This window comes from Ostrea edulis, chromosome 1 (genome assembly GCF_947568905.1).
Source record: "Ostrea edulis chromosome 1, xbOstEdul1.1, whole genome shotgun sequence".
In the NCBI taxonomy this organism is placed as follows: domain Eukaryota; kingdom Metazoa; phylum Mollusca; class Bivalvia; order Ostreida; family Ostreidae; genus Ostrea; species Ostrea edulis.
The window spans coordinates 103,587,058-103,608,833 of record NC_079164.1 but is presented as its reverse complement, the minus strand read 5'-3'; the positions used below and the strand labels follow the sequence as shown (position 1 = coordinate 103,608,833).

At 35.5% G+C, this 21,776-nt stretch overlaps 2 protein-coding genes across 2 annotated transcripts; both read right to left on the bottom strand.

Moving 5' to 3' along the window:
• Positions 1 to 512: 512 nt before the first annotated feature.
• On the bottom strand, positions 513 to 8,826 carry LOC130048528 (cilia- and flagella-associated protein 90-like). The gene is made up of 4 exons (XM_056145387.1): positions 8,734 to 8,826; positions 8,372 to 8,512; positions 3,265 to 3,384; positions 513 to 815 (listed from the first exon to the last, which is right to left on the bottom strand). The coding sequence occupies exons 1-4, from the start codon at positions 8,824 to 8,826 to the stop codon at positions 654 to 656; spliced, it is 516 nt and encodes a 171-aa protein (XP_056001362.1). The 3' UTR covers positions 513 to 653.
• Positions 8,827 to 14,700: 5,874 nt separating this feature from the next.
• Positions 14,701 to 20,241, bottom strand: LOC130047309 (uncharacterized). Its single transcript, XM_056141979.1, has 11 exons — positions 20,073 to 20,241; positions 18,497 to 18,652; positions 18,123 to 18,259; positions 17,876 to 18,027; positions 17,593 to 17,781; positions 17,417 to 17,506; positions 17,002 to 17,097; positions 16,346 to 16,468; positions 16,085 to 16,216; positions 15,789 to 15,905; positions 14,701 to 15,230 (listed from the first exon to the last, which is right to left on the bottom strand). The coding sequence occupies exons 1-11, from the start codon at positions 20,231 to 20,233 to the stop codon at positions 15,114 to 15,116; spliced, it is 1,470 nt and encodes a 489-aa protein (XP_055997954.1). The 5' UTR covers positions 20,234 to 20,241; the 3' UTR covers positions 14,701 to 15,113.
• Between the last annotated feature and the right edge of the window lie 1,535 nt (positions 20,242 to 21,776).

The window sequence follows — 21,776 nt, the reverse complement described above, 5'->3', positions numbered from 1 at the left end:
TATACGTGCGTTAGAGGGGTATAAAGACAATAGGATTCCGTTGAGATCTGCATTCCTATACAATGACTTTCTCTGATTTTCATTGTCTCCACACCAGTGAAATATCAATCGATTGTAAAATACTTTTTGAACATACTGTACGAAAACAACCGCTATGAAAGCTTGTTTTATTCACGGTGGTGCTGTATCTATTTACTGAATGATTCCCGGCCTCTTGCCGCGTTTTGTTTCCATTAAATACAACATTCCACACAGATTGGTAATCGTTGGCCAAAAACTATGATTACTAAGTTCCCGTTAATTGAAAATAAAATAAAATCCAGCAACGTTTGCGAGAAAACCATATTCTGGTAATGAGAAAATGGTAATTGCTGTGTCTAATGACAAGATTAATTATCATAATCTCTCCGTACATGCTATCGGCCCTCTGTTAATAAATCACCAAGGTCACATTAAGCCTTCGTTTGAACGTGACGATCAATCTATATCAAAAGAACTATAACTCTGACTGAAGTTAAAACTTTCTATAAATAACTGCTTTATTTTTACTATACATTGTATTTCATTTCTACAATTCTTTTTGGATACTATCAGTACAATTCAAATAGCATTTTAACATATAAGTAATATAATGTTGCTTTCTATACATCCTCTCACGGTTTCTCGATAGGGGGCAGTCCTGTTCCGCGCTTGCGGTAGAAGCTCTGCGCAATGTGCGCAATCCGAACATGTGCTCTACACGGTGGCTCAAACAACTGACACGCCCTCTGGCCATACACAGAAGAACTTAGTAAAGGCAACACTCTCTTTTTCTCCTGCTCAAAAACGAAAAAAAAAATAAGGTGAATAATTCGAACTGTAGAACACCAACAGAGAAGCACTGGGTCATCTCACGTAAGATTGCCAAGACTGAAGCTTGGACTATGAAGATACCCACAACCCCACAACATACAGGGAGTTTTCTAGTCTTAATTATTGTATCCCTTTCATTAAGTACATTGGATACATTATTATGTACTAGTATACAGAAAGGGCCCCGTAAAAGGGACATCACCTTGCAACCATTAAGGCATGTCATACTGTTGTATTCCTTGTTCGTTTCTTTACGTCTTATTTGGGGGGGGGGTCGTTTAGAGACGTCACTACCTTGTAGATGATGTGCCACAAACTTTGACTCGTTAAAGACGTCACTACCTTGTAGATGATGTGCCACAAACTTTGACCTCAATCTAATTAGAATTAGATCCGCTCCCACACATGCATGAGTACACGAGTGGATCTAACATCTAATTTTAATTAGATTGACTTTGATCTATGCATGACACTCAATGCTCTAGTATTGAGAAGTGTTTTGTCACCTAAGTAACTCGAGTGACATTGCACAGCTATTGCATTGGTCTTCGTCGATCGTCGTGAGTTAACAATTGGACATATTTAACTTCTTGATAACACCACTCCAATTCTTATCAAATTTGGTATGAATCATGAATTGTAAATTTCTGGATTCCTGCATAACCAAAGCCTTAGGGTCAGGGCAAAAACTGACAAAACTTGAGATATTTTTTGTTTTTTAAAAAACTTCTTCTGTAAGGAAAACTATATACATTTTCATGTAGAGCAGAAAGCCCTCTACCAAAATTGTAAATTCCATGATCCCTGGGACACTCTGACTCGAGGACAGGGTCAAACTTGGGATATTTAAATAACATCCTCTTTAATGCTATTGATAATAAATTGGAATTAAATGATATTTAGAAGGAGCAGTTAGCTAGCCCTTTACTGAAATTGTAAAATTTGATCATCCCAGGGGTAGGGATTTTGGTGGGGCCACAATGGTCAGGGTCAGATTGATGAAATGTCTTCATTTGAATTTTTTTTTATTTCGGCTGATAGTATATAAATCTTGATACACTGTACATATTTTGGTGGGTTCGTTGTATATTATTTAGGGAGGAATGCTACACCAGAGAAACTTATGTGGATGAAAAACGGAGGTTGTGTACAGGTCGGCAATATTTTGAAATTGAAAACTTGTAAATTTACTTTAGTTAGTCAAAAAAATTAAGTTTTAGTAGAAATTATTTTTTTTTTTAAATGAAAACCCCTACTGGACTCGAACCCGCGATTTACAGTTCAGCAGTCAACGTGCTAACCTACTGAGTTACTCCGCTTGGCATTGAAATTTGAAATGAATGGACAAATGTTGCTGCATGATATTTATATTTTCATTCATGGTTTAAAGGGAAGTCAGGCATTATAACGATGTAGAGTACCTCCTGAATGTCCTGCTCGAAAATTTTCCACCTATATGGGTACATTACCATTGTCCGTGAAGGGCTGTAAAATTGAGGCGCTTACGGCATTTTAATCCGAGATTCCTCTGACTCTTACCCCCGCTTTTATATTTGACATGTGCGGGTCTCCCCCGCAGAAGTCACAAAATAAAAGCGGGGTTAAGAGTCAGAGGAATCTCGGATTAACGGCATTTGAGCAGAAATGGATCTTTATCGTGCCACACCTGCTGTGACACGGGACCTTGGTTTTTGCAGTCTCATCCGAAGGACCGCCCCCATCTAGTTGCCACTTACGACAAGCAAGGGACATCGAGGACCTATTCTAAACCGAATCCCCACGGGCTTGCATATTTAGGAAAAGCAAAAAAGGATTACTAAAATTTATGAATTCTGCTACGGCAGGGTCCCGACTCGAAGGCGGGTCCACAATGGTCATATGGTGTTAATTAATATAACACATATTATGTAATGTCGTTCGCCTGTATGGCATTTGCGCTTTAAGAACACGTCTTGTTTAATACTGATGCTGAATATTAGAATTTAGCTTAGATATGCAGAACAGGAAAATTATAATATATTTTGTAGCCTTGGGACTAACTAGTGATACTTTTAACTAATACCCGGGTGACCAATAAGGCCTGTGGGTTAATTCTTGTTTGTTGTGCCACCACCCGATCTAAGCCTCAGTTGACTAGAGCTTGAAAACACTAACATATATATATTATGGTACATTTCTTTAAAATAAAGGAACTTCATCATCTTTGTAAAATGCCCGATCCACTACATTCTTACTAGATTGTTCAATGCAATACCTGTCGTGTACAGATGATTAATTGTAAAACCACTCCACAGGTGATTTGAAGGCACCACAATCTGACACGTCTTTTATGATGGCACCCTTATTTCTTTTCAATATTCAAAAATATAATGAAATGTACATGAAGTTATACAGTAAAATTACGACACTAACCTCGTCGTAGACGGCTCTCCCGATTTTCAGTGTGTTGTTGCGATCATCACGATGAATCTTGCTATCGTATGCTTGGGTGCTTGGATGGAACAGCCGTTCATAAGTTGAACATGTATCAACCTACATATGCAATAATCGACAAAATGTTTACATAACACACAGATTATGTTACAGGTACTCGATAAATGTAATTATGCCGTTGTACAATTGAATTTATTGGGGAAATTAGACATTTGGTAACATCTTGGATATCTATTTGAGCCGATGGCTTCGGCGAGGTTTAGTTTCTGACTGTCGTGTATTCAAGCAATAAATTAAGGTATATTTTCTTTTCTGCGTCTACTGGGCTGATAACACTCAGGTGTACGCAGACAAGTTAAGCCAACGCGTGCTATCTTGTTACGAAAAGTTTGAAGACCGTTACGCATTATTAGCGTAATAGATGTAAACAAAAATATCAACCCTTAAATTTATTTTAAATTCAAATTTGAAAATGTCATTGTAATATTCCGTTTCCCAAAACGTTTCCGTGATTAGCAGTCAACGTGTTCGAATAGCCATGCCATAGCCAGGAATGCCTTCTTCATTGTAATTGGTCGGATTAGCATTGTGACGTCAACGTTTAAGTCGATCTCACATAAACTACAATACACTTTTTTTCTCCCCAAGAATTAAAGGACAGATGTCAAATAACCCTTACACAAGGCATCATGAAATAGATACATGCTTCTCCAAATAAAGGAACATAGATACATGTACTTCAAAGGGGGGCTATTCAGGAAATATTGAAAAGAGGTTGGGTATATTTGTTTTCAGATTGTTTCTCAAGAAAAGTTGGACAAGATTAGTTAAAACGTCCATGCTTGAAACTTTCCTATACATGAACTGAAGCATAATCCACGGGGCAGAACAGAACCATAAAACCATAATCCCCGGGGCAGGACAGAACCATAAAACCATAATTCCAGGGGCAGGACAGAGCCATAACACCTTTTCAGGTTTACATAGAAACTCGGGGGGGGGGGGGATATGTTAGATGTTAACGTTTGGTTGACTGGTTGTTTTACATTCCGTCGAGAAATCACTCATATTGCGACGTCACCATCTGATCTGACGGTGAAGTACTACCTCAAACCCATGCTTAGCGCTCAACCGTAACAGTGAGGGTTTTTTAACGTACCAACGCCTACTGCGGCAAAGAATCTACGTTTTTAGGGACATATCTATCTGAAAGACGCGCGATTCCTACTTCTGAATGTCGAGCATTTGGCGAAGAATCAATCTTTTCCTATATTGACATAGCACGAGCGGGGCTCGAACTCACGACCTCCTGGTTACGAAGCGGAGCTACCGCGACCGGTAGAAGAGTGGGGGGAAAAAAACCCACCTAAACCGTGCATCCCCGCAACAAGGCAGAGAATGGCATACAACTATCAAGAAGACAGAAAATTCACTTCAACATACCTCGGGATCTGTGATACACATGTACATTCTATACGTAATCAGCAGAATGCACTCCTGGAAGTTGAACTTTTTCAAACAAACAGCAAAGTACTTTCGCTTTTTTTTTTAAAATTTATATTCATTTATTTTCACTAAAGTTGCGCCGTTAACATTTGTTCATTGAATTTACATTTGATTTATTTACGATAAATGAAGAGACTGGTTACTCGTTTATTTACTACTATGGAGTGTCAACCCCTCTAATCAACAATGAAGTGTGTCAACCCCTTTAATCAGCAATGAAGTGTGTCAACCCCTCTAATCAACAATGAAGTGTGTCAACCCCTTTAATCAGCAATGAAGTGTGTCAACCCCTCTAATCAACAATGAAGTGTGTCAACCCCTCTAATCAACAATGAAGTGTGTCAACTCCTCTAATCAACAATGAAGTGTGTCAACCCCTTTAATCAGCAATGAAGTGTGTCAACCCCTCTAATCAACAATGAAGTGTGTCAACCCCTTTAATCAGCAATGAAGTGTGTCAACCCCTCTAATCAACAATGAAGTGTGTCAACCCCTCTAATCAACAATGAAGTGTGTCAACCCCTCTAATCAACAACGAAGAGTGTCAACCCCTCTAATCAACAATGAAGTGTGTCAACCCCTCTAATCAACAATGAAGTGTGTCAACCCCTCTAATCAACAACGAAGAGTGTCAACCCCTCTAATCAACAATGAAGTGTGTCAACCCCTCTAATCAACAACGAAGAGTGTCAACCCCTCTAATCAACAATGAAGTGTGTCAACCCCTCTAATCAGCAATGAAGTGTGTCAACCCCTCTAATCAACAATGAAGTGTGTCAACCCCTCTAATCAGCAATGAAGTGTGTCAACCCCTCTAATCAACAATGGAGTGTGTCAACCCCTCTAATCAACAATGAAGTGTGTCAACCCCTCTAATCAACAATGAAGTGTGTCAACCCCTCTAATCAACAACGAAGAGTGTCAACCCCTCTAATCAACAATGAAGTGTGTCAACCCCTCTAATCAACAACGAAGTGTGTCAACCCCTCTAATCAACAATGAAGTGTGTCAACCCCTCTAATCAACAATGAAGTGTGTCAACCCCTCTAATCAACAATGAAGTGTGTCAACCCCTCTAATCAACAATGAAGTGTGTCAACCCCTTTAATCAACAATGAAGTGTGTCAACCCCTCTAATCAACAACGAAGAGTGTCAACCCCTCTAATCAACAATGAAGTGTGTCAACCCCTCTAATCAACAACGAAGAGTGTCAACCCCTCTAATCAACAATGAAGTGTGTCAACCCCTCTAATCAGAAATGAAGTGTGTCAACCCCTCTAATCAACAATGAAGTGTGTCAACCCTCTAATCAACAATGAAGTGTGTCAACCCCTTTAATCAACAATGAAGTGTGTCAACCCCTCTAATCAACAATGAAGTGTGTCAACCCCTCTAATCAACAATGAAGTGTGTCAACCCCTCTAATCAACAATGAAGTGTGTCAACCCCTCTAATCAACAATGAAGTGTGTCAACCCCTCTAATCTATGGAGCGCCAAATTAACACAAACTCAAATAATTGAAGATATCTTCAATTATTTGAAGATATCATCAATTCATTTGATGCGCGCAACAATTTAATTAAAGATCTCTTCAAATAATTAATGATATCTGCAATTCTGAATTATTGCGCGCATTAAATGAATTGATGATAGCATTAATTCTTCTGCTGAATTGATGCGCGCTTTAATTGAATTAATGATCTCTTCAAATGAATTAATGATATCAACAAATGAATTGATGCGCGCTACAATTCAATTGAAGAGAGCAATAATTGATATAATGCGCGCATTAAATCAAATGATGAGAGCAATAATTGAATTGATTCGCGCATTAATTCATTTGATGAGGGCAATAATGGATTTAATGCGCGCATTAATTCAATTATTGCTCTCTTCAATTGAATTAATGATATCTTTAATTCATTTGAAGAGAGCAATAATTCTTTTAGAGAGAGCAACTAAATAATTAAAGATATCTTCAATTCAACATATCCACAATTGAATTAATGATCTCTTTAATTCAATTGTTGCTCTCTTTAAAAAAAAATTGTTGCGCGCATTAATTCCTTATACAAAAGCATTGTAAATAATTAAAGATATCTTCAATTGAATTAAAGAGATCATCAAATTATTTATACCGAGCTCTAAATCAATTATTGCGAACAACATTTCTACGAAATTAATGCTCTCATCAATTGAATTGAAGAGAGCAATAATTGAATTAATGCGCACATCAAATCTATTATTGCTCTCATTAATTCAATTGATGCTCTCAACAATTGAATTGAAGAGAGCAATAATTGAATTAATGCGCGCATTAAATCAATTATTGCTCTCATTAATTCAATTGATGCGCGCATAAATTCAATTGATGAGAGCAATAATTGAATTGAAGCGCACATTAATTCATTTGATGAGAGCAATAATTGATTTAATGCGCGCATTAATTCAATTAAAGAGAGCAATAATTGAATTGATGATATCTTCAAATAATTGAAGATATCTTCAATTATTTGAGTTTAAGTTAATTTGGTGCTCCATACTAATCAACAATGAAGTGTGTCAACCCCTCTAATCAACAATGAAGTGTGTCATCCCCTCTAATCAACAATGAAGTGTGTCAACCCCTCTAATCAGCAATGAAGATGCATGTCCATATATATAGTGCATGTCCATATAGTGCCTAATGAGCGATGTCCGATGTTCGTTTACAAATATAAGACAAGAAACTCATGTGAATATGTCTTTGAAAATCAAAATTAATGGTAGAATCCCCCTTCCAAAAATTCCTGGATCCGTCCTGATTTGTATTATCTACCTATGCTGTGAATATCAGTTTATTTACATCCATGGCATTTTAGCATTACCCAATCTCTTCCTCAACATGTAGAATTTATAAACATTTGATTGATCATTTTACTTTGCAATCCTACTTAACTAAAAGAATTCCTATGCGGTAGAAAAAGCTTATTTGTAAGTTAAGATTATCGTCTCACTGGTTAGTTATTGAAACCGGTAGATACAAAAATGTTCCTTTAGAAAGACGTTTATGCCCTTTATGTACCCTAAATGTAGAAGACTAGTTTTATTTTTTCTTTAAATCAAATTTTTGAAAAAGCATTATTATATCAGACCCTTTAAATTAATTCAACTTTTATCGACACAGAATGTAAAGGAATTATGTAACTTGGGTAAATTTATTAAGAATTCCTTTGAAATTAGAAATACCAATGTATAAGCACACTTTCTATTCTTTCTTGACCTTTATATGATTTTAGATTTATTACATCGCATACTTTGTCTATAAACTGTATTTGCTTTTGACTAATAAACAACAACATTCAAACGAAGCACATGTGCATGCGCGTGTAGGTTGGTGATTTAATTAAAGTATCTCATAACACCAACATTTTCTTTAATGGCTCGTTAAAACACCTCGTATGAAGAATGATTTCATCATCGAAAGGGTGATACAAGCTCTCGGTTATTTTATATGATTTTGTTGTTGTTGAGAAACATAATAAATACCGGGTATTCCCTTTTTAACTAGAGTGGATTATATATAGATCTATTCTTACCACAGTGTTTCTAGTTCTCTTTCCAAAGTAGGAATCTTTCTTATCCTCCAATTCGTTTCTTGACCACTGTTTTATTCCGGGCCAAAGAGACGAACCATCTCCCTTATTTGCCAAGTGATTACGACGAATATTTTCTGTCCTCTAAAATATATTCCCAATTGTATATGTATTGTATATGCTTTGTAACATCCAGGAGTTCTAAATTGCCCAATTTGCGTAGATAAACTGATATGAAACAATTAAAATTGTGTAAAATAAATACATATGTATATAGAGGATGAATTTATTCACGTTATTTTCACTATCTAGTTAAGATAGATGGTGAGCGCCTATGAGTTATAGGCTTGAAAATTACTACTTACACAAAGAACATTCTTCCACGACTCTGCCATATCCACAGGCGACTGAATAAACTTCCCATAGAGGGACATTTGTTTCCCTTCTTTTTCTTCCATTTTGTACAACAAAATTCCTTACTAACGTGACTAAGAAAACAGAAGTAATTGTGATGTCACATCTTGGTTATTGTGATGTTTTTGCCAACGTAAGTGATTGTGACGTCACCATGTTTGTCTTTCATTTTTTAAAAAGTAATTTTAATCACAAAAGTTGAAAAATTGTTATGACAGCTTCTTTAGTTGAACTATACATTGTTCAAATGGATCCTTTAGTCTCTCTTGGTCAGGGGTTCGTCGGCTTCATCCGGCAAAAGAACAGACTGGCAAATCTGATTGTTTAATTAAAACAAAGCATTGCTATAATTAGATCTATACAAAAAACCTTACATAGTAAACATAATCAAGCGATAAATATTATTGATGTATGTAACCCCCACCCCCCGATGAGCAGCCTGCTTTAAAACTTCAAATTAGCTACATTACAATTAAAAAAAAAAAAAAAAAAAACTTGTAATGAGCGGTTTTATCTGTGCTCATTTGAACAACTGCAGGTATTCCAGAGGAAAAGGCACTGTACTGATTTTGTGATGAAGTATCATTGATATTGACCGTTCTAAATGACTAACTCGCGTTACATTGCCCTGACGTTATAAAGCAATGTCCACTTGCTTATGTAAAATACTTTACTTAGTATGTCAGGCAAAGGGATCATGGTGAACTTGGTTTAATACCGTTAAGTGTACAATCTTATCAGTCCAAACATACACCTAAATTTTCCGCTCAGGTTGCATCCGGTTGACAGTAGTATACGATAAAACAACGGTATCGGTGTATGACGTGTAAATGTATGACAAAAAATAGATTGAAGTCTAACACAAATAGCAGATTCAAATGGAATAAAATTTTCACACTTCGGAGTGGGGGTTGGGGTGACTGTACGGTCCTTCACATCCCTCCTTTCCCTACATTTTACATCTTGAAATCATATTTGAACAAGTCAAATGGTATTTTAACCCCATCCCAAATAGTACCTTATTATATAACATAAAGAAACTGTCCATACCCCATCAACAGTATTCATAATTCAGTTGCAGATCAGCTGAGTTATAGTTTATTTATGTCGGGGTTTTCACATATCGAGTTGTTCAAATTTATACCTCATATTATAAATTTTATTCAGTTTTTCCTCATCTCGTTATTCATTACGAATAAGCAGAAAAGGTATAAATTCCAACGGCGTGTTTTTATCACTTAGGCCTAGTACATGAATATACGCTACCCTTCCCGCCCTTTTATGTTTCTGCAAAGATTTCAGTGGTGGGTCAAGCAATAATTTCTCCTAATACTGCTAATATGCAAATCGTACCAAGAGGTTTGAACATAGCTCAGTATATACTAATAGTATTAGTATTTTGCAATCCACCGAAGTGGAGAGCTGCGATATAAAATTTCCTTTCAATAAGGACACGTAAACTTATTTGAAATAAAATAGAGATATGTGGCTCAAGGACAAGTATTCCCCCACTTATACTAGCGTGGATTTTTTCTTTTCGAAACCAAGCTGATTATCATCCGAGAATTAGTTTTGCATGACAAATTCACGTGACCGGTTGAATTTTTAAAGTGGATAGATAAAAGAAATCAAGAGCAACTCCTTTAGGATTGGAACTAAACTACATACTTGTACTCTGTCTAGAACTTAATCTGTGACCCATCTCAGCTCACACACACCAGATATGTGTCATCAAAAAGTAACTATACGTCGGGGGAGAAATGTCATTAAGATGTATACGGGGGATTTGTAACTCCCAATATGTAAAAATATTAGGGGTGAAACGATACAGTACCTTCTCGATTCGATTCGATTTTCGATACTTTAGTCTCGATTTGATGATTTTCGATTCGATACAATAGCATATACCAAATTCTTTATAATGCTTAGATTTTTTTTATGTTTATTGTATTTATTGCTCTTTGCATATAAATTGTACATAATATAAAAGCATTTAACATAAAGCAACACTCGTATCACTTGTCCTAAAACTGAACTGTCACTATACCCGGGATTTATACATTGGGGGTGCATTTTTCAACTCGACTGTGTCCATATTGGTTCAGCAAAGTTTACTCGTACGTTGATTGGGCAATTGTCAATTCCATTGGCCAATCAGAAACCGTGTTATCAAAAGCAATATATGCTATGATTCTAGAATCGTATCGAACCGAAATAGACCCGGAATAAATCGAACATCGAATCGAGACCTCTACATCGCGATTCGGCCACATCGCGATGCATCGTTTCACCCCTAAAAAATATCCTATCCATTTTTATATTTAGTGAAATTATCATTTTTGGTATACAATTAATATTGAATATTACGATAAAAAGTAGTTTCTAAATAAGTAGCTGCAGAACTGTGGCTCTCTGAAAAATATATTTTGACGGAACATGGAGCTACAGTTCCACCCCTAACAAAAACCTTCGATTTACGGTGCACAAAAAGCTGCTCACTGTTGAGGCCTGATATCGTTGTATTCTTGTGTTGCTGTCATTCATTTGAAGCTGGGAGTTTTCGGGTCGTATGGGGCTTTAATGAATATTTGAAGGTATGTTTGGACACAACTATAGTAGGAAAATATGTTAAGAATTTTTTATATTAAATTTATGAGACAGCAACACAAGAATACAACGATATCAGGCTCTGGGGCCATAAAACTTAGGTCTCAACGGTGCGCAGTTTTTGTGCGCCGTAAATCGGTTTTTATTAGGGGTGGAACTGTAGCTCTCTGTTCCGCCAACATATTTTTTCAGAGAGCAACAGTTCTGCAGCTACTAAATAAGGTGGATGTCTATTGTTGGTGTGGAGGGGGGGGTGGATATCGCATTGTCAAGTTTAGAATTGTACGAATATATTTCATTTGGTGGCTTTGCAAGTTATAACATTTCTTTCTTAGATCAGTGGCAACTGATATTATTTTTTCTGTTGACCCATTCTGTAATATCATTTCACAATTTTTGAACATAGGACATTCCCAAAATAGACGCCTTCTGGTCATTGCATATGTAAGTTACAAAATGTACAGAAGTCAAAGATAACAATTTTTATTTAGTATACTCTTGAACTTCGGAATTTTGTTGATGTATTGAGACACATTCCTCATATTTTCGTTCCAATTTCAAAGGAGAATGGTATGGTTTAGCTATATCTAAACACTGGCAACTAAATGTAACAATCTGTGTTGGGTATGTTTTTCTGCATTACATGAATTTAGAAATGTAGCGGACTTGCAGAACGTGCACATTATGGAACATGTTCGGTAGAAAAAACATATGCATATAATAATAATATAATTTAGATAAAGAGAATGTATTTCACAAAAGGGGGGGGGTATATTTCTGAATTTTTAAATGGTCAATTACTGCATTATTTCTATCATTGCAATGCCTGAATTCACCATACCATTCTCCCTTTGAAATTGGAACGAAAATATGAGGAAAGTGTTGTGCATGGAAAATCTCCCCTCTCATACATATTATTCCAGAAGAATGTATACTTTCTATATTAGACAGTACATAAAACAATAGTGAGAGATATTTCGGGATAACAAAAAAAAAAAAAATAATTCTAAACTGATGATTCTTAATCTTCCATTTTCATAGCTGTGAGTGATACATTATTTTGCCACTTTACGTATTTTATTATCCCATACATATACATTCTTTGAAAATCTTTATATAACGATACCCGCCCTCCCCAATTCTATCAAATGCATAGAAATGATTCCTCGTTTTTAAGAAATACATGCAGATAATTTTTGTTTTATAAAATTACAATATTAAGAATTTACTAGTATTCTATGCTTGTACGAGTCCGACCAAAAAGATTAACTGTGAAACCATCTGCACCGAGTTCCTTATCGTTCTCTTTAGAATAGACAGCAATTCATGGTGTAATATATCTATCAAAACCTCATTCCAGTCCCTCATTTACTCCTGGAATTGCATGATTGCTTATGGGTCTATCAAGATCAATTTCTTGTAATACATCATCTTGATTTTCATACCGTGATTGATGAAATGCTTTTACTTCAGTTAATTTTTTCTCTACTCTGACTTGAATTTTCTCCCTCATCTACTATGATTTGACCTTTGTTTCGGATCTCCTATGACTTGACCTTTCCCCCTGATCTACTATGACCTTACCTTTCTTTCGGATCGTTTCTGATTTGACCTTTCTTTCGGATCTACTATATTACCTTTCTTCCTGATCTACTATGACTTGACCTTTTTGCGAAAAGAAACATCAATTAAACATAGAGCTTAGAGTCATAATTGTATCCTAAAAGATCGGAGTCAGTAATATGGAACAAGCTAGACACTTCAAATACACACTCGGTCAACTAAAAGCCAGGGTCACAGGTATATATGCACATCAGGTTATAAGTGATTGGTCAATTGAACGATCGGAGGTATCGTGTTTGTTCCTTGTTTGTTTGTTGCCCTACGTCCGATTCGAGGTGGGGGTTTTTTAAACAGAGACTTCACCAGCTGAAGGTGAAATATCGCAGAGTTTGTCCTATGCATGGCACTCAAAGGGTTCTGTATTGCGCTAACGCCTACCATGAAACGGGACTTCCGGTTTTTCAGGATCCCGTGACTTTCATTTCTGAGGCCAGGAGCTTGGCGAAGGAAGGAACAGTTACCCACGGTAGCGTGAACCCGAGTACAAAAGACTGGAGGGGACACGTCCGTAGTCATAAAAAGCACCCTGGGACTTCCTGATTGACGGGACACGTCCGTAATCATAAAAAGCACCCTGGGACTTCCTGATTGAAGGGGACACGTCCGTAGTCATAAAAAGCACCCTGGGACTTCCTGATTGACGGGACACGTCCGTAATCATAAAAAGCACCCTGGGACTTCCTGATTGACGGGACACGTCCGTAATCATAAAAAGCACCCTGGGACTTCCTGATTGACGGGACACGTCCGTAATCATAAAAAGCACCCGGGACTTCATGATTGAAGGGACACGTCCGTAGTCTTACAAAAAACTCCGGAACCTCCTGATTGCAAAGTGACCTGCGCTCACCACCGCGCTACCGCTATCTGTGAAACATTATGCATTAACAATAACAATGTTTAAGCTTAGAAGGACATTGTGTCTCACAAGTAAATCTTGTTTAAAGATACCATGTATACTTTGAAAAAGCGTCCAACATGCTTTTTAAAGAACAGGTTGACTACAGGGGAAAATGTTACTAAACGTGCAGCCAATCTCACTATTTAAAGGACAGAATTAAGTTTGTTTAAATTATTTCCTCCAGTAGTTTGCTCTTCTTGTCCCCAAAGACACTTGAATGAAAAATCTTCTAAGTTCTCACATGGTCCAAACTTTCCTATACCGAAGTGCATATTCAAATATGAAATCTCCTGGGATTGGGAAATGAGATTTCAAGCCCATCTTGGTATGTACATATTTGAATGAATAGTCATACTTCAAATATGAATAGTATTTTATTAGAAGGGGATATATCAAATATGTCTCGAAAAAGATTTTAAAGTTTATATCACATGCCATTATATCGCTAAGGTTCGAATTTACTTTTAGAGAGTACTCTTTATTAGTAAATTCGAAAACAAGCGCGATGTAATTCCCTGTGGTGTATACACGTCACAAATAGAATGTTTTAATTTGAATAAAGAACTGCAGTATTTGTTTGATAAATAACAAAGTTGTCACTCGACCCATTTTAAAATAATTTGAATGTTTGGATTCAAGTACACACGAGGATTAAGATAAAAAAGTGATTAAATAGTCCACAGACAGATATAACAGTGTATATATATGGGGAGAAAGAGGAAGCCCTCAGTTTGAAGTTAGGCTGATTATCCCGTTCTACCGGATATATAAGTACAGAAATTAAGTCTTTTTTTAAATTTTATTTTCGCTCAACATGTACTAACTTTAACAAATGTAAGTATTGCAAATGTTCTGTCACGATACAATATGCATCATATAACATAAACACAAACAAAAAATACAACTAACCAAAGCATCTCAACAGACAACAATACTATATATATATATATATATCTACACCTGTCACACCGAATGATGCGGTAAAATAATTTTTCAGGTAAACCTCGACCCTTTATACCTGAAAATATTAGAAATATTTGGCACAATCATATAAAAAATCTATTCATTGCCTACTTTTCAACATTTGATTTTTCATTTTGAAAAGTTAGTGAGTCCTTTACTCCAGTATATAGAAGTCTACGGTAGAACTGATCTAACACTCTCTAATATATTTGCAGATAGAAACGGTCAAATTAGATCTCAGTTAGCAGGTTTTTCGGCGTAGAAAACTCCCCATCTTTGATCGCCGGCTGCTGTTCTCTTTAGTTTGTCTTTCCAACCCCCGACAATGTCATTGTAATCTTGAAGAGAAAATTCCTGAAAAGAAACAATGATATGTACATATAGGGGTTGTAATCTGTGTTGTAAGAAGATATAGTGGGTGTACTCTGTACTGTAAATTGATACAGACATGTACTTTGTACTGTAAATTGATATCTACATATATAGCGGCTTTACTTATTGTCAGTTGATATGTATATATATCGGTTGTACTCTGTGATATGAATTGTTTCCTTGACATTTTGTGTCACTAATAATGTATGTGACTTCTTGAATTTTCAACCAAAAAAAAAAAATATTCGCCGAAAGGAATAACATAAAACTTGTGAGAAAGCACGAAATACTATACCGCATGGATAATCAAGGAAAATTTCACCTTTCACCTTTACTTTGACCTTGAATAAAGCTTTGACCTACATATTTCTAGTTTCACAGTTCCAAAAGTATAATGACCAAAGACATAATATTACAAACAGACAAACCACCAGACATAAAACCGTGGTGGTGGTGGTGGGGGGGGGGACCCACCGAAATTTTCCCAAAAATATGCGATTTGGAATTTTAAAAAAATGTAAATCAAAATTGTAATTTTACCTTAACGAAGTCCTCTTTTATTTTTTCAGTTCTCGTAAGTTCTTTTTCCAGTGATTCAACAAATAGGTCTGTTCTGTCGTCTGCCTTTACATTGACAAAACCCGCTTCCTCTAAAACCTGTTCATACAATGGAACTAAGTGAGTATAAAAGCGAGAAAGAAATCATTTGTTTAAATCTTCAAATAAGCAGAAGATAATTCATGGACTAAAAAAAACCTGTCCACTAATAAAAGTTCGGTCTGCTATTGTCACGTTTGTACTTTATAGAAGGCTAGTATTCTAAATCACAACTGCACCTTTCCATACTGTTCCGGGGAAAGTAGATTATATCCTCGTTGTTTGACATAAGCCTTGAACTGTTCAGAATGCTCATCAGGGCTACATGCATAGTCCGAAATCAACAGTCGACCCCCTGGCTTCAAACACCTCTGAAAAGACCACACAGATTGACTGTCATTCATTGTTTACTTGTAAAAGGATATATACAGCTATTAAACAGCTGTTAAAGTAGTCAAGTTTTATCAATGAAGCTTAGTTTTATGTAGAATGTTTCTTACATAGAATCTTTTGAACAGGCCCAGCTTATCGTTGATATGAAGAATTGTATCCCGACTGTACACAACATCAAAATAGTCGTCAGGGTACACCCTTTTCGTGGCATCTGCTACCTCAAACTGAACCTGTTAAATAGGTTAATCACAGACTTGTATTGTTTCATATTAGTAAAACCTATAAGGATTTAATGAAAGTATAAAGTATTCAATGTATAACAATCACATTCATATCTACCGGTAGTAAATGAATGGTGTATTTTTTGTAATAATGGTATCATTTTGAGCGGTTTATCAAATAAAAATAACCCACTACAGGAATTCACAAAATCCTAATGACTGCTTGATTAAATCACCTAGAATTTTACATTGAAGCCTGTAGGAAGAGTATATTTTACTGAAATATTTTGAAAAGTTGCTTAAACGTTATCTTTATCTATAAAGACATGAAATAAAATTAAGCATATAATGCAGATTTTAAAAAAAAATCGATTTCTGTAACTTTTATAAAGAGCAAATAAGTTCCATAAAGTTTCAAGTTTTAATAATTTACCAGTTATGTGAATTTCACCGTTATCATTTATCTTGAATTAAATCATCTCCTTTCGTTATACATTGATTACTTAAATGCAATTTGAAACAATTCAATTCTGAATTCTTACATCTAGCAGCGACACGCCCACCTCCTCTGCTCTCTCCATGCCAATCTTGATCATGTTGGAAGACAAATCTATTGCTACAACTTTGCTCCCATATTCCTGTAAAAGTATTTAAATTTTTGAAACTGCGCGGATTGTATTGTTGCGAAACTATATCAGCAAAACTTTAGATAAAATCCCTGCAAAATCTAAAGGGGACATCTTAACTGAAAGAAGAAAGAGACAGGATTGCAGTCCATATCATGGCATCAGAATCCTTCTCTGGTAAAGATTCCGAACCCAAGGAGGGGGTTGTAATCCCTAGAATCCCCTTTAGATCCGTCACTAAGCATTTAGGAGTTTACAATCTACTAGTAACATTAGAAGTTATTGCGAGTGGACAATATTGAACCACATCTGAATTAAGTTCAATATTTACTTTAACCATGTAGAAAGCACTTCCACCAATTCCACAACCAACATCTAGCACCACTTCACCTTTTTGTAGGTTTAACTTGTCCACAAATTCCTGTAAAATGTAGTTTGAAAATAAAAATTAATAACATTAAACATCACATATCGTACTGTTCATAAACAAAAGAAAACAATACGTACCTTTGTTGTGTCAAACCCTCCTGTGCTGACGAAAGTCCTCCCAAAGATTTTTTCATATCTGAGGATCCCGTTCATTGAATACTGTTTTGTGTCTAAAAATTCTTGGAACGTCCGACAACCATGATTGCAGCTCTTTGTTCGTCTAACTTTTTGCAATAACCACACAATTTGGTTTTTATTTTTCTTTAGCTAAAAATATACATCAAGATATTAAACAAGATCCCGGTGTTTTTCCTCATTGCAGCTGTAAATAACAGGAAAGATGGCGGACTTAGATAAGAACCTTGTAGTACGCATCTACAGATTTTTGTAGCACCAACTCATATCCGTACACTTCCTCGTTGTTCTCTGTTGGAATTTCTATGGATGTAAACAAAGCCTCGTACATTCCTGGCTCTCTGTATTTAGTGGGATTTGAGTTCCTGTCTTTGTTGCCTAAAACAAAAATCAATGCACTTTTTAATGAGAACTAATGATATGTGAAATTGGTTACTTAGTATTCAAATTTGATGGTGATAAAGAACTCGTACCTGATTGATGATAACAAGATTCTCTGCAGAATAGGTATCCGTCCTCTCGAAGCCAGGAAAGTGTTTCTTTGATCAAAGTCTTAACCTCCTCGTCTTGTAGATACATCAACAACCAGTTGGAGAAGACAAAGTCAGCGCTAAAACCAAATACTGCATTGAAGTTTTCATCTATTAATGCTAAATAACTGTCATTCTTTGAACTCAATTATTGCTAATAATACCAACCGTTTCTTCATATACATGTACATACAACTATCTTGTTTATAAGTGTACTAGGCAAACTACTAGTATAATATCCTTTATCAATAAAATCTGCAATTTGTCTACTTTCAGAATTTCTTTGACAGGGATGATGATATTGGATGTGCTCTTACCTCATATTTGGAAGTTTTAGTTGGGTTACATCAACACATTTATGGTCAACATTCCCAAATTTTGATGTCTCCACTTTGTTTTTATCTATGAACTTGTCGACAAAATCGACTGCTAGAACCGACTTTGCATCTCTGGCCAATTCCTTTGTGAATCGTCTACAATGAAAGGATGTTTTTATTCGTGCATTCTTTTAGTCGTGTCACAATACTGATGTAACAAACTTTGTGTGATAAAGGACTATTCTTGTCTACTGCTTACAAATTTCATTTGCTGTGTACAAAATTCTTCATTTTCAATTCTTTTAAAATTGGCAACAAGAAACAGTATGCGCAGGATTTTAACATTCCAGAACTACATCTTCTGAACTCTCGTTTGATAAGAGATGCAGCAGCAATGTATTATAACAAACTTCGAGTTACACTGTAACTAAATCTTGTATATGCTTCTAATATGTTCTTTAGGAATTTTTGTATTCTCCCTCTCTTCCATTGTAATCACTTGTGTTCCTTATATTATTTTGCACATTTGCATATGTCTTGATTAATGCACTACTATTGCACTAGAATCTCCATCTGGAGGAAATAAAGAAAGAAAGAAAGAAAGAAAGGTCTTTCGTCATGTCGACAGTCAAGAGCTTTTAGGCCATTGAATGTCTAAATACTTGATTATTTGTGGTTCGCGATCTGTCAATTGGAAAATGACACTACACTGCACAGTTTAATTTAAATTTTACAAAAACAACAGAAAGGCTTCAGCAGATATATAAATATTTTTGTCAAAGGAGATTTGTGTAACATAAACAACTTGAATTATCTCACAATTTCAATTATGTTGTAACAACCATTGCAGTTACCATAACCTTACTGCAGACAGGGGCGGATCCAGGTATTGAAGTTAAGGGGGAGGCGCAATTTCATGAGACAGGGTGTCTGGGGACCGCCTTAAGGCCTTCCAGTGGGCCCAGTGCGAAGCCCATGGAAGCTCGACCCTGGATTTTATAGGACTTGAAATATGTCTCCTATGAAGTCATTTTTAATATTTTCTATCAGTTTTAATGAAGTAAAATTAACAAAATGACACAAATTTTAAGGTTTTTGTTTTAAATAAAATATTAATAAAAGTACAATACATCAAAAGATGGCGTTTATTTTTCTGAGAGTGAAAAAAAATGCTTGTAATTTTATCATTGTCGTTTATTCTTTTTTTTCTAAAAAAAAATAAAGACCATGATTTATCTTATATTTGAAAATTTTAGGTCGCCCCCCTTAAATCCGCCACCGTTAGAAATGTCCCAATTCGTCAACCCTGTTAAAATTTTACTGTCCAGGTAGTCCAAATTATTAAACTAGGTCAACCTGCAAGTCGGCGTATACGTAGAGGTATATGATGACAAAGAAAGTTTAAATTGCCCTTCGACTATTAATCAATTTTTGTTTAAATAGCAGAGACAGCTGTAAAATGCTTTTATCCACAAAATTATCAAAAATGGAAATTTCACAAATAATACATGCATATGGAAATAATTACTGCATATAATGTACATACATGTATTTAATTCTATATATATTAACTGACCCTATTCCGGCTCCCAGTTCCACCACGTCTTTCCCCGTGACGTCGGGGATGTAGGAGAGAATTTCCGGAAGCTCCTCCTCGGCCACCGTCGCGGCGTTGTTGTCCAGCATCATCTCCTCCAAGGACCCGTCTTTGGAATGGTCTTGCCAGTACTCCACCATTGCAGTACGCGCCTCTGACGAGTACAATAAAGAAATGTCAAATATACACCTGCAAAATTTCACTATTTGTAATCGGTATTTCCTGACAATGGTCACGCAATGACCAAGTGAAAACTAAGGGGCGGCTTGACCTGAATGTTTTTAACAATTTTTTTTTCAAATCCAATAGAATACTTTAATATTCGTTGTTTGACGAGTATTTATTTTAGAAACAGGTTCAGTGTTAAACAAATTCAATATGCATATTGTTTATATGCTCCGTTGCAAAAATGTCTTCAAAGTAAAATCTTTCATCTTCTACATACGAACGCCTGCATTTAGCATTCCTAATACAAATGCCATATGTTTTATTTTGAATATGTTGTATTTCAAAATATTTTAATCATCCGGTAAATTGGAAAAGAAAATACAACATAAGACTATATATATATATATATATATATATATATATATATATATATATATATATGCATACACACACATATAAATATACAACGGAATGTTAATCATTATTTTAAAAAAAAAACCCACGACAATTTAAATGTTAAAAACGTTTCATCATTAAACCTACAACATTGCCTAATCTGATCTAACTGCAATGTACAACTAAATATGAAAGTGCTCTTACCATTCAGTACCGGCATGTTTGAAATATATATGAATATGTAGCATAATGATGGTCTTCAAACTTCATTTATATACATACCTGTGAAGCTGGAATCAATCACGTGACTGTCTTAATTTTCAGACAGTCTATTTTTAAATCTTTAGTTAACGTATGTTATTTTTCCTTTTGTTAAAAATCCCATTTTTGTGCTGGTAAATTTGAATTAATATTATAGTTTTATGCTGAATAAATGTTGTTTTTTTTTTTTTTTTAATTTAAAAGGCAAGTTTTACATACAAATATATCTTTATTTGAGATTTGAAAGAAATAATATACTACTGAATATTCATGAGATTAAATGCCATTAAAAGTTGGCTGTGATATTCTACAGGTTCAAGGCGACTGTGAGGGAAAATTACGGAGTGACATTGACACGTGTATCAGGGAGTATAGGTAAAGTTTACGATAAAATGATAACGGACCCAAACCCATTGTACCGTACAAATTTATAATTACAGTTTGGAAATTTTAAAATATCTGAATATGACAAGTGACGATGTTGATTAATACAAACTGTCTATAACTAGGCCAATTTGATAATTTATAACATATTGTACATTTATGCGTGCAAGAGCAAGCGAAGGAAGAAATCCATCATGCCTCTGTGCTTTTATCAACGCTCGAATTACGACTGAAAAATCAAAGTTGCTTCAACTTGAAATATTTCAATCTACATAGTGCTTAATGGATGGTGTGCATACTATCGATCACCTAATAATTGTTTCAATAATCAAAACATTTTTTTTTAAATCAAAAACATATCGAAACCCTTTACGTTACATGTATATAAAATTGAGTTTGAGATCAAGACTTCGAGTCATCATTGCCTAAATAGTATAATCATGTTATTTGAGAGTTAGTGCTTTATATGCCCCC

What these genes read in the sequence shown, in the direction of transcription:
- LOC130048528 (XM_056145387.1), bottom strand. Translation starts at nt 8,826, where the DNA reads ATGGAAGAAAAAGAAGGGAAACAAATGTCCCTCTATGGGAAGTTTATT. An exon ending in CGTGGAAGAATGTTCTTTGT is followed by an intron (nt 8,513 to 8,733) that starts GTAAGTAGTAAT and finishes AATATATTTTAG; the next exon opens with AGGACAGAAAATATTCGTCG. An exon ending in GGAGAGCCGTCTACGACGAG is followed by an intron (nt 816 to 3,264) that starts GTTAGTGTCGTA and finishes GTTTTTGAGCAG; the next exon opens with GAGAAAAAGAGAGTGTTGCC.
- LOC130047309 (XM_056141979.1), bottom strand. Translation starts at nt 20,233, where the DNA reads ATGGTGGAGTACTGGCAAGACCATTCCAAAGACGGGTCCTTGGAGGAG. An exon ending in GAACTGGGAGCCGGAATAGG is followed by an intron (nt 18,653 to 20,072) that starts GTCAGTTAATAT and finishes CTTTCATTGTAG; the next exon opens with ACGATTCACAAAGGAATTGG. An exon ending in GCCTGTTCAAAAGATTCTAT is followed by an intron (nt 16,217 to 16,345) that starts GTAAGAAACATT and finishes TGGTCTTTTCAG; the next exon opens with AGGTGTTTGAAGCCAGGGGG.